Source organism: Hippocampus bargibanti, linkage group LG16, assembly GCF_051943395.1.
Source record: "Hippocampus bargibanti isolate YZ-2025 linkage group LG16, ASM5194339v1, whole genome shotgun sequence".
NCBI classification, from domain to species: Eukaryota; Metazoa; Chordata; class Actinopteri; order Syngnathiformes; family Syngnathidae; genus Hippocampus; species Hippocampus bargibanti.
This window is the reverse complement of record NC_142749.1, coordinates 19,065,947-19,093,878: the sequence shown is the minus strand read 5'-3', so window position 1 is coordinate 19,093,878 and position 27,932 is coordinate 19,065,947. Positions and strand designations below refer to the sequence as shown.

The 27,932-nt window shown below is 56.5% G+C and overlaps 5 protein-coding genes across 11 annotated transcripts; 3 read left to right on the top strand and 2 right to left on the bottom strand.

Annotated features, from left to right (window-relative positions):
* The first annotated feature begins 730 nt into the window (after positions 1 to 730).
* On the top strand, positions 731 to 14,425 carry LOC148886989 (uncharacterized). The gene is made up of 45 exons (XM_089017443.1): positions 731 to 871; positions 2,249 to 2,371; positions 2,495 to 2,593; positions 2,667 to 2,687; positions 2,805 to 2,987; positions 3,216 to 3,299; positions 3,371 to 3,586; positions 3,672 to 3,719; positions 3,821 to 3,985; positions 4,699 to 4,761; positions 4,845 to 4,895; positions 4,989 to 5,165; positions 5,276 to 5,311; positions 5,391 to 5,654; positions 5,732 to 5,764; positions 5,851 to 6,180; positions 6,253 to 6,282; positions 6,381 to 6,557; positions 6,757 to 6,789; positions 6,887 to 7,015; positions 7,241 to 7,276; positions 7,367 to 7,486; positions 7,857 to 7,910; positions 8,086 to 8,184; positions 8,280 to 8,303; positions 8,386 to 8,397; positions 8,481 to 8,507; positions 8,588 to 8,632; positions 8,724 to 8,894; positions 8,987 to 9,190; positions 9,292 to 9,330; positions 9,398 to 9,451; positions 9,539 to 9,697; positions 9,792 to 9,833; positions 9,910 to 9,948; positions 10,034 to 10,267; positions 10,400 to 10,441; positions 10,518 to 10,571; positions 10,646 to 10,921; positions 10,998 to 11,024; positions 11,099 to 12,253; positions 12,672 to 12,770; positions 13,079 to 13,102; positions 13,474 to 13,539; positions 13,616 to 14,425. The coding sequence occupies exons 1-45, from the start codon at positions 769 to 771 to the stop codon at positions 13,663 to 13,665; spliced, it is 5,517 nt and encodes a 1,838-aa protein (XP_088873569.1). The 5' UTR covers positions 731 to 768; the 3' UTR covers positions 13,666 to 14,425.
* Positions 7,404 to 19,672, bottom strand: LOC148886988 (uncharacterized). Of its 7 annotated transcripts, none has more exons than XR_016117905.1 (9): positions 19,171 to 19,672; positions 17,925 to 18,168; positions 17,733 to 17,774; positions 17,428 to 17,539; positions 17,106 to 17,298; positions 15,155 to 17,037; positions 15,014 to 15,100; positions 13,719 to 13,780; positions 7,404 to 7,480 (listed from the first exon to the last, which is right to left on the bottom strand). XR_016117905.1 is itself a non-coding variant. In XM_089017457.1 (6 exons), the coding sequence occupies exons 1-6, from the start codon at positions 19,277 to 19,279 to the stop codon at positions 16,655 to 16,657; spliced, it is 1,083 nt and encodes a 360-aa protein (XP_088873583.1). In that variant the 5' UTR covers positions 19,280 to 19,672; the 3' UTR covers positions 14,428 to 16,654. The 7 variants fall into 7 exon arrangements, 1 of the variants encoding a protein (XP_088873583.1); XR_016117904.1 differs by adding an exon at positions 13,855 to 13,973 and having other exon boundaries at positions 7,411 to 7,480; positions 15,014 to 17,037; XR_016117903.1 differs by having other exon boundaries at positions 15,014 to 17,037.
* A 1,268-nt stretch (positions 19,673 to 20,940) lies between these two features.
* LOC148886987 (uncharacterized) lies at positions 20,941 to 22,851 on the bottom strand. Its single transcript, XM_089017464.1, has 2 exons — positions 22,541 to 22,851; positions 20,941 to 21,661 (listed from the first exon to the last, which is right to left on the bottom strand). Exons 1-2 carry the CDS (start codon positions 22,662 to 22,664, stop codon positions 21,324 to 21,326), a joined length of 462 nt encoding a protein of 153 aa, XP_088873590.1. The 5' UTR covers positions 22,665 to 22,851; the 3' UTR covers positions 20,941 to 21,323.
* Positions 22,852 to 23,032: 181 nt separating this feature from the next.
* On the top strand, positions 23,033 to 24,759 carry LOC148886986 (uncharacterized). The gene is made up of 3 exons (XM_089017463.1): positions 23,033 to 24,254; positions 24,378 to 24,504; positions 24,624 to 24,759. The coding sequence occupies exons 1-3, from the start codon at positions 23,727 to 23,729 to the stop codon at positions 24,635 to 24,637; spliced, it is 669 nt and encodes a 222-aa protein (XP_088873589.1). The 5' UTR covers positions 23,033 to 23,726; the 3' UTR covers positions 24,638 to 24,759.
* A 947-nt stretch (positions 24,760 to 25,706) lies between these two features.
* On the top strand, positions 25,707 to 27,732 carry vtnb (vitronectin b). Its single transcript, XM_089017454.1, has 8 exons — positions 25,707 to 25,866; positions 25,946 to 26,062; positions 26,152 to 26,370; positions 26,438 to 26,577; positions 26,640 to 26,796; positions 26,870 to 27,028; positions 27,102 to 27,404; positions 27,475 to 27,732. Exons 1-8 carry the CDS (start codon positions 25,797 to 25,799, stop codon positions 27,606 to 27,608), a joined length of 1,299 nt encoding a protein of 432 aa, XP_088873580.1. The 5' UTR covers positions 25,707 to 25,796; the 3' UTR covers positions 27,609 to 27,732.
* The last annotated feature ends 200 nt before the right edge of the window (positions 27,733 to 27,932 follow it).

The window sequence follows — 27,932 nt, the reverse complement described above, 5'->3', positions numbered from 1 at the left end:
GCATGCGCGATAAGGCGGACGAAGGGCAGACCTGGGAAACAGCGGATCCTGACGCCCTCACTAGCGCAGCCCAGTCCGGAGGCCCGCGAGGGCCGTCGGACGGGCGAGGGCGGCAGGTTGCAGGCCTCTTGCAGGCCTCTTGGTCCTTTTCAGACGGCGACAAACAGAAAAGCGAGACGGGAAGCAATCCGGCGGCGGGGGGTCGCACCTCCCCCGCGGCTGGCACCGCAACTTTGTTTTTCGGGAGCGTTTACGACGCCATCGCGACCCGTGAATGGGCGCTCTGTCCCGCCGCGACGGACGGCCGCGAGTGCGACTGGCATGATGTCACGCTGGCGGCTTTCCGCCGCGCTGACACGCGCGAGCTGTCGCAACGTGAGGCGAGGTTGTTTGCGCACGTCAATGCTGCGAGCGACAGCTGTTGAATGGGGCCATTCTATTGGCCTTTTGCGCGTGCGCCTCGACAACTGCGGGGCCTTCCCAAATTGCGCCTCGCACGCACCGGACGGCCGCCTTTCAGCTTTGTCGTCTTGTCACCGAGGTTGCAAGCGCGCGCTCATGATGCTACAATTCCAAATTATGTCGACATTTTAGCGGCCATCTGATTCCTCACTTGGCTTTTTCATGCCGGCGGTCCAATTGGAGAGAGGCGTGCGCCGCGGAAGGCCCGCCCGCCCGCCCGCCCCCCCTTCCCTCCCTCCCCTCCCCGCAAGCCGGGCGGCATAAAAGCGGCCCGTCTTGCAGCGCGCCGGGACATTTGGGGCCAAGATGGCAGATGGAGGCACGCGGCGCTGGTACCCGAGAGGCCCGACGGGCCTGCCCGCACCGCTGCTGCTGCTCCTGGCGTTGTGCGCGCCCTCGCTGCAAGGAGGTGAGTGGCCCCCCCGCCGTCGCCGCTTCTTCTTCTCGGCCTGTGCAAATGTCGCCCGATTGGAATCATCAGGTTCCGGGAATGTCTTCCTGGGGGACATTTCTGCAAACCCGAGTGAAGACATTTGCAAACGTGTCCCTGAAGAATGGAACGGCATCCGTTTCCATTTTCCAATTGTCCGCGCGTTGTTCCCTTTCAACTCGCGTCCCGCTTTTCGTGCAAGAAATGTTCCTGGGAATGCCGTTTCCGATCCGACGGGTCAATGAAAGTAACGGTGAGCGGCGGCCCGTTATTTTCACGACCTTTGGGAAAGGTGGCGCTATTCTACCCGGCGACGTCGAGCCGCGGGAAAGCAATCCATCCGCTGCGCAACGTCGGGTTTGGTTTGTTGCGAGGACGAGAAGCAATCACGCTTTCTCTGCCGCCTCCTCCGTCAATCATCTGATGGGCTTTTTGCGTAGGAGGGTCGCCAAAACCCGCAGCGCCCGCTGTCTTTGGGCCAGTAGCGGGGGACACCCTGAACTCGCAGGAGCACACAACCCTCCCTTCTGCCGCCCCGCATTAGTCCGCCGTGCACGTTTGTTGGCTTGCGCGGAGAAAGCGAGTACCCGTAGAAAAGCCGCCGGCGGAATCCTGCACGCTGAGGCCGACGCACCAAGCGGTGGAGCGCCGCGCCGACCTCCGATTTCGCGATTGTGTTGGCTTGGCTCGCACACCGGAAGGGGGCCGCCTTGTGCTGAACCGCTGGAAGAGTCCCGGTGGGCTTTGGGGGAGGAGGGGAGGCGCATTGAAGCATCAAAACATGACGTCACGCCGAGGTGAGTCATTCGCATTCTTTGGGAATCCTTGGAGAGCGGCGGCGGGAGGCGACAATTCCATCTTTTCCTTTTATAGCCAACTTTCTATTTCTGGACCTCAAAACACAACCAAACGCGCCACTCTCAATTAACAGCCCAGGCAAAAATGGCTTCAAGATGACGGGCCTCGGCGGCGCACACCAAATCACAGCTCTCCCATTCTTTACAAACCCACATGTCATCATCATCATCATCATAATAATAATAATAATAATAATAATCCATTTCATTTCTAAGCGCCTTTCAAAACTCAAGATCACTTTACAGCCACAGAATACATTTTTTTGTGGGTGAGCAGCGGCAGCCACACGCACCAGCGTTCACTCAACCCGGAAGTAACTCAATTAGATAGAAAGCTAGCCAATAGATAGCGAGCTAGATTGTCATGAGAAAGTGCAACACGGAGTCACGGATGATTTGCACACGGTGACGATTGGCGTTTGAACGAAACAAAATGGCGGTTGACGCGGGCACGAAGCCAACGGCAGAAATTTCCTTTGGCGTCATTTTGTTTGCGCAGGCGTGACCTTAGCAGTTGGAGGCGGAGGAGCAGCTGGAATCGGCGCGGGAGCCGCGACTGGCTTGGGGGCGGGCGGCACTGGCACGGGATTCGGTCCTGGTGCCGGAGGCTTCGCTCAGGGAGGTACGCCAGGAAGCTGTTCTCGCTTTGAAAAGACAAAAGCCAAACCAAACAACCACAGAAAGAAAGAGGAAAGGTTTTCACCAGCACTGACGTCTCACCGGGTTTTCTGTCTGTCTGTCTCAGGTGGCTTTGTGGCTCCAGGCGCAGGAGGGTTCCGGCCGGGCAGCTTCAGTCCCGGCGGCGGAGGCGGAGTGGGAGGTGCAGCTGAAAGTTTAGGAGCCGGTATGCCAAATTCAACTGAAACCACGAGTACGATTTTGCCATTTTCTTGACTGGTCCAAATGTCTCCTTCCAGGTGCCAAGCCTCCGAAAACAGGCAAGTCTTCTTGATCCGGCATCCTCTCGCCACGGGGCAAATGGCGTTCGTGGCGGCGTCTTGAGACGCAGGAAGGCCGCAACGTGATCGTACCGCTTATTTCAAATTTGCCCAAAGGTGGCGGCTACGGCGGTCATGGAGGATTGAGTGGAGGTTTTGGACCAGGCCTATCAACGGGTGCTGCAGGTGGACTCGGACTAGGGGCTCTTGGACGTTATGGAACGGGCCCACAGGGAGCCTCCGCAGCCGCTTTGGCTTTAGGTGGTCAAGCGGGTGCGGTCCGAGCGCTCGGATCGCAAGGTCGGGCACCTCAAGTCAATGGAACGGGCCTCGTACCCGCCGATGTGTCCGAGGGAGAGTCAACGCCACATTTTCCACGGCGTATTCAAACCATTGCAACATGAATCAGAATGACGTGGGATGACTAGTCCCGGCAAGAATATGGCGGTGTTGACTAACTCCTTTCGACATCATCCAGTCAGCGAAAGGAGGCCGCGCGAAAGTAAATCACGTCCGCTTTCGATTCAGGTGCCTTTGGGGGAGGTTATGGACAAGGCGGCAGTAGCCAGTATTCAGGACTTGGTGGAACTGGACCCAAACCTCCAAAATCAGGTACCTGAGAGAGAGCGTATGCAATGTTCACTGCTTCAAGTACAGGACCGTAACTCTGATTCGGGAAACAGGTTACAGCCCAGGTGCAACGAGTTTCGGGACCGATGGAGCAGGGTATGGACCAGGGTATGGAGCAGGGAGTGCTAGCGTTGGGCCCCAAGGCATGGGATTTGGACGTGCAGGGGCTGGGCCTGCAGGTGCGAGGTTTGGACCTGGAAGTGCGGGGCTTCAACCGGCGCCTGCGGGACTTGGGCCTGCTGGGGGTAAAGCATCAAAACAACTTCCAGGTAGGTAAATTCGCAACAATGTCAGACACCAGTTGACCTTCTGGCTGGTGGAAATTAGGCGTCTAAAATGTACGCGCTCATCCAGGTATTGGGGTTCCCGGACTGTACCAAGGTGGATTTGTACAAAGTCAAGGTAGGTTCTAAGGCACAAACAGCACATTTTAATCCACCAAATGATTGAAACACAAACGGGCGAACAAAACAGACTTCATTCCCATTTCTTCCCATGGTTAGATTTTCTAAACCGAGGTGTTGTCCCTGGAGTGGCAACCGGAACTGGACTTAATCCACAGGCTGGTACGGAATCTGGTTGTGCGGAGTGGAGGATACCTTACAAAATAAATTTAAGCCTTGCCCTCTTACGCGCAGGTGGCGGGGTACTCGGCCAAGGCGGGGACGGTAAGTTGAAACAAAAATCAAATGATGGCATTATGATACCACACTTTTTTTTTTTTTTTTTTTTAAATGGTACAATGGCGGACACGACAACGGCAATTTGAATAATGCACTTCAATTCATGGCTGTCGTGGCATTTTCTGGATGGAGCTCAGTCAGTGAGCTTGAGATTTTTGTATTTATCAGCCGCCACAATTTCTTCCGAGGGCCAACTTCAAAATGAAAACGCCCGTCCAACATGTTGCAACTCTATTTTGAAAGAAAACCATCGTAGCGTGTTGCGTAGCACATGGACAATCGTGGTGGTTGGCTTGAGTGGGCTAGCTATACTAGCCTAGCATGACTAAAAAAAAAAAAAGATTGTTGGACAGCTACCATAAGGAAGTGGGCTCAACTAGCTGTGATATTGCTTCAATCAGATGAGAATATCGAGCCCTGGTATGTCGTGATAATTAGGAAATGAAAAGTGAAAACTGAAAGAGAAGAAAGAAAAAAAAAACTAGGATTCAGTTCTCTTGAAACGAGACATCCACACATCATGATAAAATTGCCCTAATGTGCGCGAGTCTTCGACGGGGTCGGTGGGGGGCACCAACCGACAACCAACCTCTGGTGCTCATACGAGGACCAGGTGAAAATTTGGCTGCGCTGCTGAGCCCCGCATGTCAAGTGACCTCCCTCACACAACTAAGTCAGTGACGGATTTCTCTCTTAAGACGGTCGAAGACAACAACTGCCAGGGGTTTTTCGTGGATACCCTCTCATATCGCCCAAGTCAGGTAACTCAAGTTGGACTTCTAACTGAATGAGGGCATCATCGCTTAAGGCCAGACAGACCTACCAAGTGTTTTTACTGTCGCAGGCACAGGAAAGTCAAAAAGTGCAGCCAAAGCAGCAGCCATGTATGGTAAAGGTATTTGACATTGGCTTCATGCCATACCTTGAATGACGTCCTCAATACAGTCCCCGATGCTTCGCCTAATCTCACTGTGTCCGCTGGCTGGAGCTGGAGCAGGTTCCCCTGGTCGACTTGGTGCTGGACTACCCGTCGGAGGACCTGGAGCTGTTCCTGCATTCGGAGGCGGGCGTGGATCAGCTGTCGGACCTGGAGCTGTTCCTGGATATGGGGCTGGAATGGGAACAACGGGTGGTCTTCCTGGATATGGCGGCGGAGCAGGAACAGGTGCCATATTGGGTTTTCCTCAGCGCCGTTACAGCAAACGATACATCATTCATGAACAAATGGCCCAAAGTCCGAGAGCTCCAGAAATCTATCAACCCTTTGTGCCCTAGGTTATGGTCCCGATTCAGCCAAAGGACTCAAATATGGTAAGACGTCTTCATCTGAAATTGCCATCATGTCAATTAGACAACCTTAAACAACCAAAGTCCCCAAAACTATGCCCAGGGCAACTTGGTGACGTCAGTACCGGTGGGACTGGAGGCTTTGGTGTACCAGGAGTGCGCGATGGTGCTGGTACGGGTGGCCTTGGATACGGTGGCGCTGGCCCTGGGAGAGACGGTCCTGGATATGGCCCAGGCGCGGCTGGAACTGGGTTAGCTGGTAGTGCCGCTGGACCTGGCGGAAGAGGTTATTATGTCCCCGGGAGTAGTGGTACTGGACCAGAAGGAGCTGGACGTGTCCTAGAAGGAATAGGAACAGGATCTCCTGGTAATAACACATTAAAAGTTCTGTTTGAATAACTGAAACCTTACATTTGTTCAATTTGCACTGTCTTCATATTTTAGAGTACAATGGCAACGCCAAAGCCCGTAAATATGGTAAGTGAAGCCCGATGTTTCAAAACAACGGTTGCCCGTTTATTGTTTGATGATATTTACGAAAAGAAAAAAACATCCCTGGATAGGCATGTTCAGTGGATCACTGGGGAGTCAAGGAATAAGTACTGGAGGTGCTGGACCGGGTGGAGCTGGCATTGGCTATGGACCAGGAGCGGTCAGGCCTGGTGGTGTTGGTACAGGATTTGGACCTGGGGGGATTGGACCCAGTGATACCTTGGCAGGGTTTGGCCGGGGAGAAGTCCGACCTGGGGGTGCAAGTAAAGGAATTGGAACGCTGCCTGGTAGCGCGAACACTGCCTACGGACCAGAAGCAGGCGTTGGCCCAGGAGGTGCCGGCACTGGATTTGGACCAGGTGCGGGAGTTGGACCTGGAGGTACTATAAATGGACCAGGGGGTAAGACTCAGAAGCAGATTTACTAAGGACTAATGAGGCACTCTTGGTTGTTGATGGGTATAAATGTTTCAGGTTATGGTGGCGCCAAAGCCCGCAAATATGGTAAGGGATACACCCTTTTAAATTCTTGATTACAATTTTAGGTCGTTCGGTAAACTCCTCATCCCATTCATGTTTTCCTGCCGTGGTCATGGGAGCAGGTGGACTTGGTGTTGTAAGTGGGCCAAGTTCTGGCCTTGGAGGAGTAGGGATCCACGGGCAAGGCGCTGGACAAATATCTGGCGGAGCCGGGGCAGGACTCGGGACGAGCGGACTGCCCCCTTCTAGTGTTGGAATCTCAGGAGGACATGGTGGTCTTGGACCAGGTGGTGCCGCAGGTATATGACACCGCAAAACCCTGTTCGCTTATTTATATTCAGTCACTAGTGCTGTCCTTGGTGTCAAATAAGAACAACATTCATCGCACATGTTCTCTTGGTGGTGCTAAATCTCTCATGTGCAATGACTTTATAGCAACATAAAATAAAGAAGTAAATGTTCTCACTATGACTGAACTCATCAACATGTCATTCACAGAATATGGAGTCGGCTCGAAAGCTGCCAAATATGGTACAAATAAGATGTTGTTTCATTCAAATGAGCACCCTAATAGACGATGATGCCTTTGCACTCGTCCTCGGTAATGAAACTTGTGTGATCGGTGCAGAACAAGGCGGAACAGGACAAAGTGGAGTCGGCGGTGGGGCACTTGGAGTCCAGCTCGGACAGGGCGCAGTCAGTAGTGGCGGACCCGGACAAGGTGGCATCGGCGGAGGATTAGTCGGAGGCGGACAAGGTTGCTTTTCATGATAGATCATTTTTGTTGAGGTTTATTATGTCTTATAGCTGATGAAAACAGAGCAGGCTTGTGAACTACATACTGCTTTCATGACCTCCACTATGAAAAAAGAGCAATTGAGACTTATATGCACGTGCACACACAACATAACAGATAAACAGGTTAGAGATACAATGTTTGTTTTTTTTTGGTGACGGCATCGCATGGATTATTTCTTTTCAGGATACGCTGTCGCTGAATCCAAAGGAGAAAAATATGGTAGGAAATGAATTAGGTTTTTGAGTATCACATCATTGAAAGGAATATATCTGCTAATAAACAAATTGCAACAAATCCCTTACCCTGTAGGTGAAACTGGGAGAGGGTCTTCGGGACCAGGAGGTGGCACCGGCGCTCTGGTCAAGGGCAGCAGAGTCGATATGAACGGAACCGGCACTGCTGATGCTGCTCACACAACTGGACCTAGCGGTAAGGTTCTGTCGCTGTAAAAATCATCTAAATGCGTGCTGGGTCAGGGCGAGGCACTGCACGAGCCACTGGCAGAGGGCACGTAACACAACAACTACATCTCAGCGCTAGCGATTCTTCTAGTAGTCTTTGAATGACTTGTGACATTGTTAGTTCGTACTGACCCTAGTGGGGCTTGCATTGATGTTGGAAAGGACAGAAAATAATTTGACAGAAGTGCCCCGCCCCCCTCCTCCCCAAAAGAAATTGAAATGGGAAAACTTCACTGAGACATACTGCAATGCATTTTGTGGTGGTTTTCCGCGATCGAGGTCATCATCAAATTGGTATCAAGCAACAATTTCAATGGTAACAATCTGTCCTACTCCAGGTGAGGGTGGCCCGGGCGGCATGATGGAGGGCTCTGGCATTGCTGCCGGAGAAGGTGTGTTTGAATTGAACTCTTCTTATTTGCAGTGATCAATAAAGTCTGCAGATCCCCAGCAAGGGTCTGGGGTTGTAGCGCGCTCATGTTCAAACAGGATTATCATTTCAAATCCAGTCCGTTTTTACTCATGACCGATGCTGTAAATGTGCACATGAATAAACGCCTGCTGTAGCAGGGGTCAGCGGGGGCCTCGCTGGCAGACCATTTGGTGCCGGAGTGGATGGAGATGGTCTTAGGGGAACAGGAATGTCCATCCCCGGAGGAGGACCAGGTCAATGTTATACATATTAAATGATTCTTCAATAATATTGATTATTGTTTAGACAGATGCTTTCTTTATCCCCCCCCCCCCCCCCCCCCGAACAGGGTTCGGCGGGACCCCACTTCCTGGTAAGAGTTGCATTTCCAAATGGAGTTTGATTGCCTCGATGGTCATTGTCACAAGTGTGCTTGTTGTCGTGATGCCCGACAGGATCCACGCCGGGTAGGTTAATATCAAATAAAGTGATCACACAGAGACCAAAGCCTGCCTGAAACTTCACTGACCATCTCCATGTCCGACTGCAGGTGGCGGGGGAGCTGTCCAACCAACAGGTATGACTTTAGAGACCCACTGTATGTCCAGTTACACCTCAAATGAAAGAAAAGCTAACGGCCATGTCTCATCACGCCAGGCGCCAGTGGGGTCCTAACTGCAGCGAAACCTCTCAAACCACCTGGTGACCCACTGCCACTTTTTAAGTTGACCATTAAAGTCCCTCATTTAATTGCATTCATCTCATGAGGGACTGTCGGTCCTCTGCATATTAGGAGTCCCGAGAGGAGATACCCCTGGTGAGGGAGAGGGAGAAGTACGTCCCGATGGTCGACGTAGGACAGATGGAAGACAGACCGGAGGAGAAGGTGTAGCAGGAATTGGAACTAGATTTGGATTAGGAAACACACCTCTCGAAGCAGGGGCAACACCAAAACCATCCAAAGGTACCATCAATAACTCTTGTGATTTACATTAGAAGAGCAACACAGGAACATTTATAAACCATCACAATCCACTGACGTGCTCCCCAACACAGCATACAATCCAGATGGGACCAAAGTTGGAGCTTCACCAGGAGGAGTACAAGGGGGCACCGGGATAGTTGGAGAAGGTCCAGGAGGAGTTGGGACCAGACGTGTTGTACTTGGAGGAGGTGCAGCAGGTGGAACTGGAGTTTATCCAGAAGGATTGGGGGGCGGCTCTGGTGGAGTAGGAACAGGTTTCACAAAACCTGGAAAAAGTGAGCTTGCTGAAAAATGCTTCTTGAACTGCGTGAAAAGTAACCAGTGATGCCAATGTTGCAGACAAAAAAGTCGACATTTCACTCATCGTCTATCGCAGGTTATGGTGCTGTTGGAGCTGGAGGTTTACCGGGCGGAGGTACGTCAACGACCAATTTTAATCAAAGAAAGCTTCAAAAAGGGTAGCCTAACTCTTTTTCCTCTAGGTCTACAGTTTCCGAATGGAGCTGGTGTAGGGCACGGAGGAGACCCAGGCAAAAGTACTGAGCTCGCTAATTTCATCTCATTTTTTTCGCATCGCCCCTGAGAATCCATGTTCAACGTGAGCTGCTTTGTTTTCCCATCAGTGTTGGGGAATGTCGCCCCAGGAAGCCAAGGTGGGCTTGGGCCTGGCAGCTACGGCGGTCCCGGAAGTGTTGGTATTGCTCCGGTATTTGGAGGAGATCCAGGAAGAACCGGGACCGGGCCTGGACAAGTAGCAACAGCTCTCACAAAAGCTGGAAAAAGTGAGCTGCTGATAAACTTGCTTCTAAAATGTTAGAAAATGACAGTGAAGGCCAAGTTGGAAGATGTCTCATTTTCTCATGTCATCAATCGTAGGCTATGAAGCTGGTGGAGGAGGAGGAGCCTTCCCAGCTGGAGGTATGGCGTTTGGTTATGTGCACAATCAAATGACTGAGTTCAGAAATTGGGAAATGAACTCTTTCCTCCCTCTCAGGTCCACATTTCCCAACTGGAGCTGGTGCAGGACAAGGAGGTAATCCAGATTTACCCAGTTTGAGAATCCTCTTGCTTCTTCGCCCCCCCCCCCCCTAAATCCCCCATTTTGGTCTCCATATCAGGGTATGGGAACTTTGGTTCAGGAAGTCAAGGTGGGCGTGGGGCTGGCGGCTATGATGCGGCTGGAGGTGTTGGTGCCAATCCAGGAGGAGTTGGGAAACAAACACGTGTGATTGGAGGAGGTCCAGGACAATTGGGGGCTGGGGCTGTCGGCGGAGGTCCAGGAGCTGTCGGAACAGGTCTTGGCGGCATGGTGCCTGGCAGAGTTGGACCAGGAATCACAAAACCTGGGAAAAGTGAGACGCTTCAAATCAAATGAACCATGTGGAAAGTGCATCACCAAATCGGCTCAATGAAATGTGTCAAAAGTTTACAATCAGGCCAATGTTGCAAAAAGGTTTCTCCACTTCCCCCGTCATTTACTGCAGGTTATGATGGTGCTGGTGGAGCAGGAACCTTGCCAAGTGGAGGTATGCCAATGACATTTCACTTCCAAGAACAAGGTGTCAGACGTAAAAAAAAACTGCAGTTGAACTCTTTGCTCAGGCTCAGGCTTTACGAATGGTGCCGGTGCGGGGCAAGGAGGACAACCAGGCCAAAGTATTGTCCTTTTCTTTCAGGACTGTCTGGCTTCCGCAAGATATGATTTCATCGTGTTTTTATGTTTATGTCAGCATATGGCACTTTTGGAGCGGGGGGCCAAGGTGGACTTGGTGGCTACGCTGGACCCGGAGGAGTTGGTGCCAGTCACGGAGGCTATGGTGCGGGGCCCGGAGGTTATAGTCCCGGACTCAACAATTTTCGGGGGGGACCCGGAGCCTATGATGCCAAGACTGGAAGCAGGGGCGTGGGTGGTAATCTTGGTGGAACTGTAAACTTTGGACCCGCTCCAGCGGCTCCCGGAGGACTGGGTTATGGTGGGGGTGCCGGTGGCCTCGGAAGATATGTCGGTAAGCTTGAATTTCTCAAAACACATTCTGAAAAAGTATTTTGATGGATATGGCATGTTCTCTTATTCCGGTTCAGGGCCCAGTGCTGGAAAACCATCCAAAAGTATGCGGCCATCGAAAAACATCCAATCAAGCCTTCACCTCGACCCCATAAAAAGATACATGATTTCTTTGTAGGCTACGGGGCAGGAGCTGGTGGAATTGGAAATGGGTTCGGTGGCTATGGAACTGGAGGAGTTGGAGCCGCTTCCAGACCGGGAGGTTTTGGTATTGGTCCGGGAGCCGGACAACCATCGGGCGGTGTTGGAACGACGGCGGGTGGCTACGGACCAGGTGGTGGTGCCGTAGGACCTGGCGGCTATGGAACTGGAGGAGCGGGTCAAGGATCAAACACCGCGAAGCCCGCCAAATCTGGTATGATGACAATATCTTTTTCTGACGCTGAAAATCTAAAGCACAGACATACTTGGATTTTTCTTTCTGTACAACAGGCTATGGTTCATCCTCACTTGGAGGAGCTGGCTATGGCAGTGCTACATTCGTACCAGGCGGTGCTGGCACGGGAACAGCTGGATTTGGACCAGGTGGTGGCTTCAGACCTGGTGTTGCCGGGACAGGAACAGGTGGCTACGGACCTAGTGGCTTCACACCGGGAGGTGGTCTCCAACCAGGTGCCGGAACAGGAGGCTTCAGACCGGGCGCTGCTGGCACAGGAACAGTCGGCTTTGGTCATTTCAGCCCCGGTGGTTCAGGTCCCGGAACAGCTGGATTGGTACCGAGCGGTGCTACCAAGGGGAGGGGAGGCTTCACACCAGGTGCCGCTGGCATGGGGACCAATGGAATTGGACCAGCTGGCTTCGGTCCAGCTGGTGCGGCCATGGGAACTGGCGGATTTAGACCGGCAGCTGCTGGGGGAGGCGGCTTCAGTCCAGGTGTTGTCGGCCCAGGATTGGGTGGGTTTGGACCAAGCGGCCAACCATCCGGCAAAGGAAATACCCAAACACCGGGTAAGATCACACATTGCATCCGAATGTGCGCAGAGTCGCAATCTGCTTGTATTTCATCCGGAATTCCATGCACGCCATCCGACAGCTGCTGCTTTTTCCAATGGAGTTGGACCTGGCAGCTATGGCCTGGGAGGAACTAGGATGGGCTCTTATGCCTTTGGGCCCAGGGGCGCTGGAATGGGAGGCTACGGTCCAGGAGCGGCTGAAAGTGGGCCGGCGATAGGTGGCCGTGCAGGATATGGAAATGGCGGCCAAGTGCTCGGAGCAACAAAACCTGCAAAATCAGGTTACGGATCGTTCTTTGGAGGAGCGGGATATAGGCCGGGTAAGTTGATGTCCATTCAACAGCGTCACCAAAACACGTTGAATTGCTCACTCCCAAGATCTTGAACTTGTAGCCGGGGCACAGTCCACCGGGGAGCTATCTGCGTCTAGCGGGTCGCTCCGTGTCGGTTGGTGGTGGGGTGGGTTGCAGGTGTGGGTTGGGGGGGGAGGGGGGGTCCAACAAGCGGAGCAACTTAATGGTCAAGACTCCTCGGTTCATGAAAGTATTTTTTGGTATGAAATGAACAATTGTGTGTTGTCATAAAAGGCGTGGGGAAAAAACAAACAAGGCGCTGCCTCTGAACGGGACGCTTTGACTTTGTTTGAATTGCCTCAACTTGCCTTTCAAAGCTTGTTGAACCATGAAAGAGACTTTGGAGATTTGCCCCATGGAGTCAAATGTGAGTGTGTTTGTCCAGCAGGAGGTGCCATGAGGACTTTTGGTGGACCAGCTGCCGGAGGCTACCAGGGAGGCTACCCCGGAGGCTACCCCGGAGGCTACCCCAGAGGCTACCCCGGTAAACAAAGCTTGACTTATTTGAGCTTGTTTGGCGCGTCTTCTCTTCCATTTGGAATGGCTTAGAAATAACCCAAATGAGTGAGAAAGTATCTTTTGAAGGGAATGCCACATTCAATGTCAGAAAAGACACGACTTGCGTATTGTACCGACGCCGGGCGCTTTTTTGATTGAGCACGGCATCCAGTCATGTACGCAAAAATGAATCAATGGCGACCTGAAAGCTTCCCCGACTTTATTGATGAACACGATGCGGAAAGACAGACTGGCACGGTTTGACCCCCCACGCGTCTTCTTTTTGTCTCGCAGGATACGCGGGAGCTGCACAAAAATGTAAGATTGCCTCCTCCGGAATGTGCCCGTTTCATTCAAATGACATCAAGGATTGCCACGCACCGCAAAACCAGTCCATCCATCAATCAATCAATCAGTTGAATGTTTGCGTCAATTTTGGAACGGAAATTGATTGGATCTCATTTGAAATTCAAAGCAGGTTTGAAAAGCTGAAACTCCAAGACTTGTTTGACCCTCCAACTTTTGCTTGCCGAAGCCTCGTTTATGCCCCCGCCGAAGGCCTCCTTAGTAGGGGTTAAGAGGGTGACGGGCCTTCTCCTTTGTTGTTGCGGGCGTGGCAATCAATACCTTTGCACGTTTGGTCGGTCGCCTTGAGCGCAAAGAGTGTTGACTTGTCACGTGTGCTGCAGCGAGCGCGCAGAAGGCGGCCAAGTACGGCGCCGTGCGGAGCCCGTCGGCAGCCGCAGCATACGCAGGTAATGTCGCGGACGTACGCGCCGCGTGCTTTCCAAATACCCACGGATCAAGTGCGCGCGACTGTTGTTGTTGTAGGAGGAGGCGGCGGTTGTCAGGGTAAATACTGCAGCCTGACGAGGAAGTGAGAGCTTCAAGCAGGATGTGACCTCACGGTAACAACAGAGCAAACACATCCTACCTCGGCTGGAGCTTCGGCATCTCCGGCAGACGTGGGATGCTCGCCGCCCCCAGCGGGATTCCCTGGAAAAATGACATTCAAGCTTTTAGCCAAGCACCCGCACGCTTTTAGGTCAAGAAAAGACGCTTTTTGTTACTCTTGCATGTGCCAAATTTGCCAAATGCGGATGTTGCTGCAAACCTCCCCCGAGGAAATAATAATACAAATGGCTCCCCCGCCGGCATCACGTGTTGCGGACCGCGTCGCCCTTCGACACTGCCGATGACCGATAACATGGAGCAAATGACAACATTTCAGGCCGCCATAACAAGACGCGCTGACTGGGAGCTCGGGAGGGACACCAAAGGGTCCACATGAAGGTGGCAACGCAAACACATCATGAAAACATTTCCAGAGGAGCGTGCGTTCATGTTGGTGCGCATTTGAAGTTAGCGGGACCAAAAAATACATAAACAAGGTGGCTTCCTGCCTATTTAGTCGAGCGTTGCCAGTGTGGTTTTGTGGAAAGCTCCGCTGCCCGCAATGCTGGCTGGCGAGCGTTTGGCGAGAGTCACGCCTGCAAATGACTCCCAAGTCGCGGGTGACGGACGAGCCACAACTTCATGGCAAACTACTTGGCGTTTTTCTTCCTCCTTCTCACGTTGAGCGCAGCAAAACGGCGCACTTTTGTAAACGGCGCTTGGAACAATAAAATTGCAAGTCACGGACAGGCGGTTGGATGTCTTTATTTCCCATCATGTGCACATTTCTTCCAAGCGTCAAAGTCAAAAGTTGAGGCGATGTCTACTTGCTTTCTTTCTCCAGTAGCACCCTCGCTCGCTACGTGATCCCACTCCAAAGTTCTGCACTGCGGTACCGTCTGACACGTCCACGTTTTTCAAGTGAATCTCTGTCCACAAGAGTTGGCAGAGAGAGGGATTGCCCGCTCTCTGCAAAACTCGCCATTTCTGAGGTCATTCCCACCTTGGAAAAAAAAAACAGCTAAACTAAGCTAAGCTAAGTGAGCTCAAGGCTGACAAACGAGAAGAAAAAAAAAACCAAAAGAAAGAAAGTGCCACTTGCTATTGGAGCCATTATTATTATTCACTTCGTGTTTTGGGTAGACGACGGACAAATTAAAACGGAGTGTAAATGGGAAGTCAAAAGAAAAGGAAATCGAAAGTCCGCCATTATTTGAGTCGTTTGACGAAATGGGCAAAAGTCGTAGCTAGCCGGCTAGTCGATGCTAATCGTGCCGTTCAAGGTTACTTCGAAAATAGGCAAGACGGCCGAAATAAGTTGCCGCCGCGTTTTACCTTGTGTCGCGAGCTCGGCCTTTCAAAGCGTGCCTCCTCTTTGACTTGGGAACATTCTTGAGAGGAACACGGCGAAGAAAAGCGCGCCTCCTCTTTGACTTGGGAACATTCTTGAGAGGAACACGGCGAAGAAAAGCGCGCGCACTTGCGGTCGAGCGCGAGGTTGACGTGCCGTCGGAACGGAGGCCGCGTCGTCATCGCTTCGCCTTCCCAGCGACGCCAAAGCGACGCCAAAGCGGCTCGACGTTCCCACTTGAACAGCCCGAATACAGACTCGAGGAGGAAGGAGGAAGGAGAAGGAGAAGGAGAAGGAGAAGGGCGAGCTCCCGTCAATACTTTGGCCGCGCCAGCCGGCACCTGCCCGGATGCGGAGCGTACGTCGCGACAGGTCGTAAAGCGTCGGTGACGTCACGCCAGCAGGTAGACGGACGCGTTGACAAAGCAAGCAAGTCTTGTCCTCTCCTTCCTCGGGACAGAACAAGATGCTTGTCGTTGGACGCCTGCTTCTTCAACGGATGCCTGCCACACGCTCATTGCTTATTTCTTTCGCTTTTTTACATGTATTCGTTTGCCTTTGTTTATTTATTTTTCAATTCAATTCGTTTTTAAATGCATTTATTTACATTTTGGGTGGATTATTTCGACTAGGTCAATTTGTTATGGTTATTTTTACTTGATGTGACTCAACGTTGAACGCTGGCGCGTGTGGCTGCTGCTGCTCACTCGCAGAAAAAAAACAAACGTATCCTTTGACCGTAAAGTGTTCTTGAGAGTTTTGAAAGGCGCTTAGAAATGAAATGGATGATGATGATGATGATTATTATTATGTGGGTGCTTGTGGAGATGTTTCAGGAGGAGATGCTCGACCTGCAACAAAGATGGCCGGTAGCCAGCGGGCCAAAAGAGTGCAGCGCAAACACCCGACTGACTCCTTCTTGGAGCGTCGCGAGCGGCCTTTCTACGCCCCAAACCGAGCGGCTGTCGACAACGTCCTCAAAGTCAAAGAAAAGCAGGCAGAAGGAGCAAACGTTGGACATGGAATCCTATTTGCGAAGAATCGCCCTTCTTCTGTCACGAAACACTTTCGCCATAGGGAAAAGAGCCGCGCCGCCATGAATATATAATATCCATATTTAGCGTGACGTCAGGCGACGCAAACGAGTTTTGCCGTCCGGCACGTCAGCGAGACCGAATGCTCGCGCCCTCCACATTCGGTCCCGGAGAAGAAAAAGCGCGTCGCCAGCCTCGGAGGCCGAGCGGCGATGCGTGCCTTCCTTCGCAGCCACCTTGACGCCTGCGCACAAGATGGGGCGGGATCAAAAGGGGCGCCCTTCACACGATGGCAACAAAAAAGTCCAATTGGGCTCTTGGCAGTTTTTGGACCTCAAAACGTTTGCTTTGTTTTTGGTTGTTGTTCTGCTGAGCGACCGCCTCCGCCAGAGGGCGCTCTCGCAAGACTCGGGCGATTGCAGACCGACGCCGCAGGGGGGTGGCAAAGCGCCGCGTCGGCTCCCCAACTCGCTTTGTTGGACTTCCGGTGACCCCAAAACGGTGCCCAGTTGGGGGGCACGGGGGTAAACGGGGCTTTGGAATGGGCACGGCGACTTTTTTGGGGACTGCGGTGGTCCCGACGGGCGGCCTTCAGGCCAGTTTGATGGTGCCGATGGGGAAGGCGGGCACCGTTACCATGGTGACGGACGCCTGGCCCACCAGGCGTGGGCGCGGCGCCAGCGCGGCGGCGGGTTTCCCCGGGGCCGCCGCCCGCCGGACGAAGGGATGCGCCGGGCGGAACGGGAGCGCCGCCGCCGCGACGGGACCCGGCGAGGGGCCGATGTGCGGCAGGGGCTCGCGATCGGCGCGGCTCGGCGCTCGGATGACGGACGGGTGGGGGAGGGCGGCGCGGGCGATGACGCCGGGCGACGGGGGAGGGGCCCGGCGGGCGGGCGAGGACGGCACATCGCGCCCGACCCGCGACGCGGCGGCCGCGGCCCTGTCGCCGTCCCGCTCCGAGCCGTCCTCGCCCTCTGTTGGAAAGAAAAACAATCCGTTGAAAGGCCGGCGACGTCGGCACGTCGGCGGCGTCCAGGCGCACCCGAAGCGGTGGAGGTGGACGCCCGGTCGTCTTCGGGCCGGCCGCTTTGCCGGATGAGGCGCTCGATGTCCAGCGCGTCCATCCGCAGGCTCAGCTCCTTCTTGAGCTCCCGCAAACGCTGCCGGCCGGCAATCTTGTCCCGCGCCAGGCGCTCCATCTGGTGCTCGTACTCCTTCTCCTTGCGCTTCAGCGTCTGCGCGACGACGACAACACGGACAAAATGGCTTCCGGGCGCCGCTTTGGGCGCAAACGGCGGCCGGGAGGCCACGAAACGGCCGCGGCGACATCCCGAGAGACTTGCGGAGAAGGTGGGCGGGGCTACCTGGATGTAGCGCAAGGCGCCGCGCAGGACGCCGAGGTTGGACGTCTTCTTGCGGTCCACGTCGGGGACGTTCTTCTTCAGCGTCTCGAAACATTCCTTCAGGTGAGCCCGCCTGAGCCCCGAAAAGAACACAAGGTCACACCTGCTAACGTGGGGGTGGGCGGGGGGTGGCAGAAATGGCGGCTCGGTGCGGACTTTTCTTCTCGCCCGCCTCCGATCTCGTGCAGAGCGACCGCGTTCCCAAACGCCGGAAGACGTTTTGGGGGAAAAGGAAGCGCCAGCGGGTCGGGCCGAAATCCACTCACCGGTTCTGCTCCAGCTTGTTGTGGACTTCCCTGGTGCCCGCCCTGAGGACACAGCGCAACAGAAAAATGCTCGTTTGCCGCACCGGAGGAAAAAAAAATCCATTGACAAGAAAATGGCCGCCTTTTGCCCATTTGGAAAAAGGAAACTTTGTTTTGGCAAATGGGGGGCGGGGCTTATTTTGCCGTACTGACCCTCCAGGCCTCCTCTTGGCGTTGGGCCCCCCTCGCACGTCGTCCGGCACCAGGCCGTTGGCGCCCAGGTGGGACGGGGGCGGAGCCTGCCGGGGGCGGGGGGCCGCCCCTTCGCCAGGCGCCGGGTTGACGGCGGCGGAGGCCGGCGGGTCCGCAGGGCAGGGGGCCGGCTCGCCCCCGTCGGCTCCCGTCGGCGCGGGGGGCTCCGGGCATCTCCGCTCCATCGCCGCGCGCCGATCCGCCTCTAATGGAGGGAGGGGGGGGGGGTGTCAAAAATGACAAAAGGAGCGCCGGCGGCGGAAAAACGTCACATTCCCACGGGGGTTGACCTTTGACAGGCCAAGGTCACCTTGCGACCGGTCCCATGACGGACGCCGTGGGGTACCCGAGGACGGCGGCGGCCTCGGAGCCGACCGGAATGGGTGTGTTGCCATGGTAACAGGGCCACGTCGGGAACGGGGATCCGTCCGATCGGCCGCCGCCCGCATCTGACGCGACCGCGTGCCAAACGACCGCCCGCCCGGCGTCCGGAAATTCGGCCGTTGCGAACGGCGCCGGTTTGCGCCCGTCCGAAGGGGCGACCAATCGGCAAACGCCGATCGTCTTGTCGTGCTCGCAAATGGAGCGCTTGACGCCACGTTCAGAAAAAAAGCGCAAACGAGGAAGGAAAAAAGACGGACAGAAGAAGCAGAGGACAGTTGTCCACCTGTCCAACATTTCACGGGCGAGCGCGTGCGCATTGTATGTTCTGCTCACTTGACTCCCCGCGGGCCGGGTGGCGCCGTGCGCGCGCACGGCAATGACGTCACCGGGCGGAAAAGCCGGGTCGCTTTGAGAAGGGGGATCCCTGCGCCCCACCCCCCGCCGTCGTGGGCGCGCGTGCGCGGTGTCGGTGCTGCTTTTGGTCTCACGAGACGGGGGAGGAGTCCCGCGGCCAGACCCTCCCGGAACTCCCCCCCACCGCCCCGCATTCCTTTCACGCGCACTCGCCGTGGACGTGAACGACGTGAACCGCGGGGACACCCCCCCCCCCCTCGGGGAACCCCCCGGCCCACCCACCGCTCAAAGTGGGGCAACTGTTGGATCGCGATGGTGACACACTTCTAGCACCCACGCCCCCGCTGGCGTGTGCGCGTGCGTGTACCGGGGTGGGGGTCGTCGACAAAACGGAAGGCTCGCGACAGGAACCTCCTCGGCGTTTCCGCCACGAAAAGCCCCCCTTTAAAGAGTGTCGGTCGGTTCTCACCGTCGGGGAGCCGCCGCGGTTCGACCCGAAGCTCCGCCGGCTCGGTCCGATCCCGCTCGGCCTGCCACTCCAGGAAGCGGGCGGCCTCCAGCAGCGTGTCGATGCTCATGGCCGAACCGGGACGCGCCGACGACTCCGGCCGATCAGACGGGACGGGACGGGACGTGACGTGACGAGGCGGTGGGAGAAGGGGGGGGGGGGGCGGGCGGGCGGAATCCGGGGTCCGCGCGGAGCCCGGACCCCGCGGCCTGCTGGGAAATGTGGCTGGCTGGCTCGCTCCTCGGCGGCCCGGAGCGCGCCGGGCTCGTCCAAAGCGTTCGGGCGACAAGATGGCGACGAGGCACTCGGAACTCAAAACAATCTTCCAGGCGGCCCGAGCCCCGCCCGGTCGCCCCTCGGGCCCCGCCTCCTTACTACGGTTCCGCCAAAATACGGAACGGATCCCCCGCGCCGTCGCTCGCGCCGCTTAGCGTCGACCGCCGACCGCCGGAATTGGCGCGAGCCGCTCCGCTTCCGCGTTTTGACGAAGACCCCGCCCAGCCCGAGGCGCGTGACGACCGACCAATCCGCGACGAGAACAACAAGCGTGCAAGCGGGCCGCATGGGCGGCCGCCCCGCCCGCGGCCGCGGCTCGCGCGTGACCTGAAAGGCCCCGCCCACCGCAGCCTGTCGCTCAAAGCGTCGAGGGCGGTGCTAAAGGACGGCAAGACTCATGGCGGAGGTTGTTTTTTTAAATCTTTTGTAGTTTTGAATGGCAAATAAGAACCGCGCGTGTCTGAATCTGCCCCCCCCCATTTCCCTTTGCGTGTGTGTGGGACGGGGCGGCGCGCGAACGACGGAGCCGAGACGGAAGGCTGCGCGTGACAGGCGGGGCGTCGGTTTGCGGAAGGAGCGTCGTGACGAAGCGCCGCGTCAAACGTCTCCGACGCGTTTGACGTCACAGAAAGCAAACCCGCATTTGATCCGATTTGACGGAAGGTGTCCATCCAATCGGTCATCCCCCGCCCCTGCGAAGAGGGAAGCCGCTTGTCACTCGAGGTGCGTTCAAGGACCACACTCACAGTAGGAAATGTGCCAACCGCCAATGTCATCCAACGAAGAGCGCCGCCCGGGACGCGCTGGGCGGGCGGGACGTCAGAGAGAGCGTTGCAAGTTGAAACATCCAATCGATACACCGGAGCCCGAGCCTTTCCGGCAAGGGTGTCAAAGGCATGTTTGGCGGCAGTGATGAATTTGGGGAAGCCATTCCAATGTTTCATTTCAAAGCTGTCAAGATGGCCGAAGGCAAGAGATGACAAGCTTTCATTCCATCGAGGGCGCACAACAAATGAAGGAAAGAACACGTTTTCCAAAGTGTGGTTTACGTGGGACAAGTGGACATTTTCCTTGAGACTCCAGCAAGAAAAAGGACACTTGACGTGCGCCATTTGCTTCCGCGGGCCCAATAGAGGGAGGCGGCGGGCCGGATTCAAACATCATGGCTGCTCTCACCACGGTTTTATACACTTTTCCTTAATACTAATGATATACGCCTTTCAGATCTCTCAAGGTCACTTTACGGTCAGCAGCGGCAGCCACACGCGCCAGCGTCCACTCAACCCGGAAGTAACTCAAATAGAAAGCTTTTGAGTTTTGCAGGCTCAAAATTGAGTGTTCAACTGCTCAGAAGACAAGAGTGTGTGTGTGTGTGTGTGTGTGTGTGTGTGTGATGGGGTCGTTGGCTCGTTATTGATTCATGGCTCGGATTACACCCATTCTCATCGGAGCAAATGCATATTCAGTCCACGTTTATTGACATGATTGAACCCACCCGATGGACACCAGCGTGCATGTCTCAGCAGCAACAGTGCGCCCGCACGACGGCGCCACGCCTTTTCGGGGACTCGGTGACGTGGCTCACATCCGGTCCGACGCGCCCCCCAAAACATGGACGGATGAAGAGCAAGACAGGCGCCGTGACGGCAGACCTTCCTTGAACACTCACTTTTTTTCCCGTCTCCGCGGCTGCCATCGACGTCATTTTTGAGCAAAGAAGAAGAACAAGCGACGTGGAGCGCAAAGGCGTTTTTTTGCGTGGCGTTTGTCTCTCTGCCCCCTGGACTGGCGACTCGCCCGCTGGAGACGGGATCCAAAACCGGAAGCCCTTCCGACCTTCAGAGCGCGCGCGGGTCCGACGGCGCCGCCGTCGCGTCTCGCCGGGCGGCGTAGCGGCTCCTCCTGTTGGCCCGGTACGCCTCCAGCCTCTCCTCCTCCGCTCGGGGGTCCCGCAGGGCCCCCTCCCACCTCAGGCACTCCCTCAGCCGCGCGTCCGGCGACGGCGTCCGGGCCTCCTTGAGACGGGCGCCCGAGGCCAGGGGCGGCGACGCCTCCGGCGGGGGCTCTTTGCTCTTCTTGCCCGCGGCCCGCCGCCTGGAGGCGCGGCCCCGAGGAAGCGGGGGGCTCGCCCGCGCCGCCTCGGGGGGCTTGAGCGCCGGCTCCAGTTCAACGAGGGCTGATGAAGGCAGACAAGGGTTAGGGGGGCGTTCGCCTCGGGCGACCCAAAGTGCGGCTTTCGGTGACGCGTTTAACCTCGGGCGGGGGGGCGGGACCCCCGACACCTGCTTCCAGCGCGTTCCGCTCACTTTGGCACAAAACAAGTACAAAAATGCTACATTGGAGTGATGTGTCGTTCGCGAATGAGCCGGTTCTTAGAGCCGGCTCTCTGAAGTGAACCAAGAGAGACGGACGGATCCTAACAATGAGCGGGAAACGGGAGCCGACTTTTTTTGTCCTCTATTCCCCGCTCCCGGTCTTCGGTTAAAGCCGCACGTGATTGGATTGGATTGGATTAGACACACGCGTCGGTGAGGAGAAGGGGCGTGGGGATAGACAGGTGGACAAATGTCATCACATTATGCTGTTATTATTATTCAATGATGATATTTTATTACTAGTTGGTATGATAGCGTTATTAATATGAAAAGCAAATGAGTGACAGCTGATCATCAGACCAGCGTAACCACAGGGAAAGTCAAAGTTAGCATCTGCTAACTCTGAGCACATACAAATCAAGCCATATCAATACAAATATTTGATATAGTGTATTTTTACAGGACTAATTCGTTTCTGACATAATTTTTGGTAGTTCGTTCATTTAAGCGACAAAAAAAACCATTTGGAAGCCATAAGAGCCGTATCTTTTGAGTGAGCCGAGCCAAAAGAAGCGGCTCCCTGAAAAAGAGCCGCAATTCCCATCACTCCAAAGTTGCGTTCCCGAACCAAGATGGCGACTGAGCACTTTGGACTTCCGGCTTAGGCGGAGCCAAAAAGCGCACGTCACGCTTCCCGCCTCGGGATTGAAACGCGGCGCTCGGCGGCTAAAATGAGTTACCCGCTTGCTGCGGTGTCGGGGGAGCGCCGAGTTTCTTTCTCCTCCTCCTTTTCTTCCTCCGCTTCTTGTTTTTGTCGTCCGGGCTGCTCGAAGTCTTCATCTTGCGGCCGTCCTCCTCCGACATGTCCCCCGAACGCAAAGCGAGCGGACGGGTAGTTTTCAGGTCCGACGACGGGCGACCAAAACCCGCCGGAGGCCGCGCCTCTTAACGTTCCAGAGTCGAGTTCGGAAATGCGCGAGATTCGTTCGCGGCGACGGGAAGCGCTCGATTTTGTCCACTCGGGCGGAATGTCACGCTTCCGGGTTTACGCACTACGGCTCGAGCCAAGTCGGAGGACGTACGCGTGAGGGTGGGTTGGGCGGGGGGGGGGGATATCAAAGCTTCGCCGTGACGTCACCTCAACGTCAAACCTTCTGATCTTGAGACTCGCGCGCCAAAGAGTCATTTTGCGATGGCCTCCGTTGGGCGGATTTTCAAAATAAAAGCCATATTCGGCGCGGCAAAACAAAAAAACGTCAACAAAGAGAGGCGTTTTGCTCTCACCACTTGCCGCCTTGTTTTTCTTTGTTGTCAAGCTCGAGCGACGATGAAAGGCGACTCGCGAGCCGAACACGATGCGCAACGTCAGACGATCGGCAACCAAAAACAGGCCTTTTCCTGCTGGCCGCCATTAAGGGCCATTACAACGGCCTCAATAATTGATGAGTGCGCGCGCGCAATCTGAGCCATTAGCACATTTCATTGGACGGCGGGCGTGACGAAGGCCGCCATTTGGGCACGATGACGTCAGAGGGGGTGTGGGGTACCTTCTTTGGTGTCGGAAGGACGCACAGCACACCTCCATTATAATAAGAATCCATTTCAATTGTAAGCGCCTTTCAAAACTCTCAAGGTCACTTTACAGTCACAGGATATGTTCTTCTGTGGGTGAGCGGCGGCAGCCACGCGCACCAGCGTTCACTCAACCTGGAAGTAACTCAAACAGATCAAAAGCTAGCTAGCTAGCTATTTGATAGCTAATAGATAGGCAGCTAGCTAGCTAGCTAATAGCTAGTGAGCTGGATAGATAGCTAAGAAGATAGCCAGCCAACTAGATAGCTAATAGCTAGCCAGCCAACTAGATAGCTAATAGCTAGCCAGCCAACTATCTCTCTAATGGATAGGCAGCCAGCTGGATAGCTAGCTATGAAGCGGCGTCCCGCTCCGACTGAGCGCTGCACTTTTGGCGTGCGCGCCAACGCTGCTGACTCAGAAGCCTTCGCGTGCACGGCTAAGTGGAAAGCTTTTAGGCGCAGGTGCGCGCGCCCCGCCTTAAGTGTTGCTTGCGGACCTGGACGGGAGCGCCTCACTCTGCCGGGCCGTCACGCCGATGGACAAGCCGTGAGGTCCGCCGGCCAGCCAGCGAGCAGACGTCCGCGACCGCTTCCTCCCTTCTTCCCGCTTTGGGCCGCCGACATGGCCGCCCGCCCCGAGAGCGGCGCGGCGCCGGTCCGGAGGGACCCGTCCGGCAGCGGAGCCTTCCGCGACAGCGACAAGCTGCCGAGCGCCGGCCTTAGCGGGCCGCGCCGCTCGCCGCACGGCGAGCGCAACGGCCGTCGCTCGCCGGGGCCCCCCCGCTCGGCGTCGCCCCCCAGCTTCCTGTGGCTGGCCGTCCTCTCCTGCCTCTGCCCCGGCGTGCCGCTCAACGCGTGCGCCTTGTGGTACGCCAGCGCGGTGAGTCCGCGACACGTCTTTTTACGTCATCGTTTGAGTTGGTTTGCGCGGTCTTGGCGAGCGGTGGTCCGGGAGCAGAGCGTGCGTGCCACGTGACCTTTGACCCGTGCCCCCCCGCGCCAGTCCCGGTCGGTGCTGAACGACGGCGACGCGGAGGCGGCGCGCAAGTACGGCCGCGTGGCTCTGCTGCTCAGCCTGCTGGCCGTGCTGCTGGGCGTGGCCGTCATCGTCTTCGTCGCCTTCACCGTCGGTACGCGCACAAAACGCACACTTGTTGTCTTTTTGGGGTCTGGGGGGCGGTTTTAAAAGGTCACATGATCACCAAAGACAGCAAGCGTCGGTCAAAGTTGCGCGTGCGTGTGTGTGCAGAGCTCCAGCAGTGAGTGCGGCGCAAGAGCGGCTGGCGTCTTCGGCGGCGACCGCACCTCGTCATCGGGGGCCCCCCCCCTCCCCCCCGCGGCAGCGGCGAGGACCCGATGGAAAAGCACAAACGGCAGCAGGAGAGAAAAACAACAAGTGGTCATGTGACAGAAGGCAAACGGCCACATCGGCCTGCTGGCGCTTGACCTGGAAAAAAAAACAAAAAAACGAAAAACGGACAGGTCAGAAAGTCCCGGGAGGGAGGGGCTTTACACACACACACACACACACACACACACACACACACACACACACACACACACACACACGCATGGTCCCCGCCATGCATGCAGCTCGCTTCTGGCAGAACCTTTTGGAGGCACGGAAACGCCCCCCCCCCCCTCCCCCCTCCAAACGAAGCTGACTCGGTGCTTCCGAGGCCCCAAAACGGGCGCCGCCGACGATGCCGACCGGGCACTTGACTTGAAAACAGAAAAAAAAAGGAGAAAAGTGACTTCCAACCAGTGGTGGGCCTTCTCTGCTGGCCGAACATAATCAGACATCATTATCATAATTATAATAAAAGTCAATGTCATTAAAAAAGTACTTTTTCGAAATATGTATATAATTATTCTACATACTGTTTTCTTTTTAGGTCAGAGTTTTTAATCCAATCAGAATTCAGCGAGTTTGTGTCGCCAGGCTGTATGAAATCTGACCGACGCCTTCAGAATCAACAGCGAGGGCGTCTGTGCGCCGTACGCGAACGGGCACGTGCAGTTGATATACAGTTGCGATAGCCAATCAGATCACGAGTTGGCACAGTAAGGCCAGCTCGAGGGCCTCGCGTTGAACATGACATGTACTGTAGAGTGACCTTGAGAGTTTTGAAAGGCGCTTAGAAATCAACTGGATTCTTCTTCTTCTTCTTCTTCTTCTTGTCATGAAATGCTCCCAGAGGGCGCGCGGTGTTGCTTTTCTTGTTTGTCGCCCACGTCAACGTGATCGAGGTCAAAGAAATCAACGGCGCACGCCCCCGCAGCAAAAGCAAACGCGACCTTTAGCATTTTGGGGGCGGCGGGCGGACTGACGGGACAGGTCAATACGGGCGTCCCGCCGCCACTTTGGACAGACTGGGACTGGTCGCCAACTCGCTTTGTGAGCTTCCGCTCGGTCGACGCCATGAAGAGGCCGCGTGTCTTCATCCTCGCCCTGATGACCGTGATGGCGAAGGTGGCCTTGGCCGCGGACGGTAGGTGGAGCCCGGCGGCCGCCCGCCGAGTCCTCGCGCCGCTTTTCTACATTTTGACGTCTGCGTTTGCGGCTGTCAGAGACGTGCGCCGGTCGCTGCGGTTCCTTCCGGCCGCTGAGCAAGTGCCAGTGCGACTCCATGTGCTTTTACTACGGGAGCTGCTGCCGTGACTTTGAGCAAACGTGTCCCAGGAAGAGTGGGTGACCCCTCGCCTCGCCTCGCCTCGCCTCGCTCGCCTCGCCTCGCCCCGAACGCTCACGCGCGCCTCTCTCGCGCGTCCTCCAGCGGGTCGCGGCGACACCTTTGCAGAAGCTCACGAGGACCCGAGCGCGTCGGAGGCGCCGGCCTTGGCCACAAGCGCCGCCGTTCCGCTCGCCTCCGCCGCGGCGCCGCCCGGACCTTCGGCTACGACGGCGCCGGCCGACCGGGACGCGGGCGCCTGCGCCGCGCGGCCCTTCGACGCCTTCCTGCAGCTGAAGAACGGCTCCGTGTACGCCTTCAGAGGTGCGTGACGGAGGGATCGGTCCGGGACGTTCGGTCGGGTCCTTGACCCCTCCCCCCCCCCCCCCAGGGCGCTCTTTCTTCGCGCTGGACGACGAGGCGGCGCTTCCGGGCTACCCCAAGCCGATCGGCGACGCGTGGGGCCTGCCGGGGCCCGTGGACGCCGCCTTCACCCGCGTCAACTGCCAGGGCAAGTCGTACGTCTTCCAGGTGAGCCGAGCTGCCGGGGCGGGGGGAGGGGCCTCGCTCACTCGCCCGCCCGCCACCCCAAGGGAAGCAAGTACTGGCGCTTTGAGGGCGACGTCCCGGACGAGGGCTTCCCCAGGGACATCTCCGAGGGCTTTGAGGGCATCCCCTCCGACCTGGACGCCGCCTTCGCCGTGCCGGCGCCGGGCCACCGTCAGAAAGAGAAGGCCTACTTCTTCAAAGGTGGGTGGCCGCCCGCCCGCCCGCCCGGCGCATTTTGGCCCTCGGGACCCGTTGACGCGGCGTCCCCGTAAAGGTGATCACTACTACGTGTACGAGTTTGTCAACCAGCCGAGCCACGGCGACTGCGTCCGGATGAGCCGATCTGCGCCGTCGCTCTTGTTCTCGAGCTACGTCGACCTCTTTTGGGACCAAAATCTGGACCGCCTCTTGGTCCAACTCCTCGGGGGCGCAGGTCAGACCGGCGCCGGCGCCGGCGCCGATCGCCCGCCCTCCCGCCTAACCCTTATCTCGCCGTCGGTCTTTAGCCGGCGACCGGTCGCCGGGGCCTCGCCTCATCGCCAGGGACTGGGCGGGCTTCAGCCCCCCGGTGGATGCGGCCATGGTGGGGCGCGTCTTCCTCAGCCCCAAACCGCCGCCGCCGCCGCCCGCCAGGCGCGACCGGCGCGTGTGGAGGAGGCCCGGCAGGACGTCCCGACGCAGGCAAAGTCGCCAAACGCCTTTCGACGACCTCTGGGGCGACTTGTTTGAAACGTCGCGCGAGGACGCGGCCGCCGCCCAAGCGCCGCCGGGCCGGACGGCCGTTCAATACGTGTACTTCTTCAAGGGAGGTTGGTTGGTTGGCACTTGCGGCGGTCGGCGGCGCCGGCCGTGACGCGGCGTTCCTCTTTCCGCCGGCAGATGGCTACTACCGGGTGGACCTGCGCGGCAAACGCGTGGCGCCGGCCTCGCCGCCCTACCCGCGCTCCGTGGCCAAGTACTGGATGGGTTGCCAGCGCGAAGACGCCGCCGACGCCCGCCGCGCCGAGAGATGAAGAGGCGAGCCGGCAGACGGCGACCAATCCGCATCGTTCCAGGGGGAAGCAGATCACATCGTCTTCCGCCGCCCGTCGAGCCTTCCGAATAAAGTCGATTGCAGGCCCGCCGCGGCCCATTGTTCCCTGGCGGCTTTTTGGGGGTCCGGAGCGGTTCTGGCCAAGCCTCCCCTTTCTTGGCACTCGTTTGGATGACAATCTAGCTGGCTATCTCTTTGCTGTCCATTAGCTAGCTAGCTATGTAGCTGGCTATTTATTAGCTATATGGCTATCTAGCTAGCTTTCTATCTATTGAAGTTATTTTGGGGTTGAGTAAACGCTGGC

Bases quoted from the DNA above. Each gene is read 5' to 3' on its own strand.
- LOC148886987 (XM_089017464.1), bottom strand. From the start codon at position 22,664: ATGTCGGAGGAGGACGGCCGCAAGATGAAGACTTCGAGCAGCCCGGAC. The intron at 21,662-22,540 runs GTAACTCATTTT...TGCCTTCATCAG, and splicing joins CCCGACACCGCAGCAAGCGG to CCCTCGTTGAACTGGAGCCG.
- LOC148886988 (XM_089017457.1), bottom strand. From the start codon at position 19,279: ATGAGCATCGACACGCTGCTGGAGGCCGCCCGCTTCCTGGAGTGGCAG. The intron at 18,169-19,170 runs GTGAGAACCGAC...TCCCTCCATTAG, and splicing joins ACCGCGGCGGCTCCCCGACG to AGGCGGATCGGCGCGCGGCG. The intron at 17,299-17,427 runs GTAGCCCCGCCC...GTCGTCGCGCAG, and splicing joins GCGCCTTGCGCTACATCCAG to ACGCTGAAGCGCAAGGAGAA.
- LOC148886986 (XM_089017463.1), top strand. From the start codon at position 23,727: ATGAAGCGGCGTCCCGCTCCGACTGAGCGCTGCACTTTTGGCGTGCGC. The intron at 24,255-24,377 runs GTGAGTCCGCGA...CCCCCGCGCCAG, and splicing joins CCTTGTGGTACGCCAGCGCG to TCCCGGTCGGTGCTGAACGA.
- vtnb (XM_089017454.1), top strand. From the start codon at position 25,797: ATGAAGAGGCCGCGTGTCTTCATCCTCGCCCTGATGACCGTGATGGCG. The intron at 26,371-26,437 runs GTGCGTGACGGA...CCCCCCCCCCAG, and splicing joins CTCCGTGTACGCCTTCAGAG to GGCGCTCTTTCTTCGCGCTG. The intron at 26,797-26,869 runs GTGGGTGGCCGC...GTCCCCGTAAAG, and splicing joins GAAGGCCTACTTCTTCAAAG to GTGATCACTACTACGTGTAC.
- LOC148886989 (XM_089017443.1), top strand. From the start codon at position 769: ATGGCAGATGGAGGCACGCGGCGCTGGTACCCGAGAGGCCCGACGGGC. The intron at 872-2,248 runs GTGAGTGGCCCC...TTGTTTGCGCAG, and splicing joins CGCGCCCTCGCTGCAAGGAG to GCGTGACCTTAGCAGTTGGA. The intron at 7,487-7,856 runs GTAAGGTTCTGT...GTCCTACTCCAG, and splicing joins TCACACAACTGGACCTAGCG to GTGAGGGTGGCCCGGGCGGC.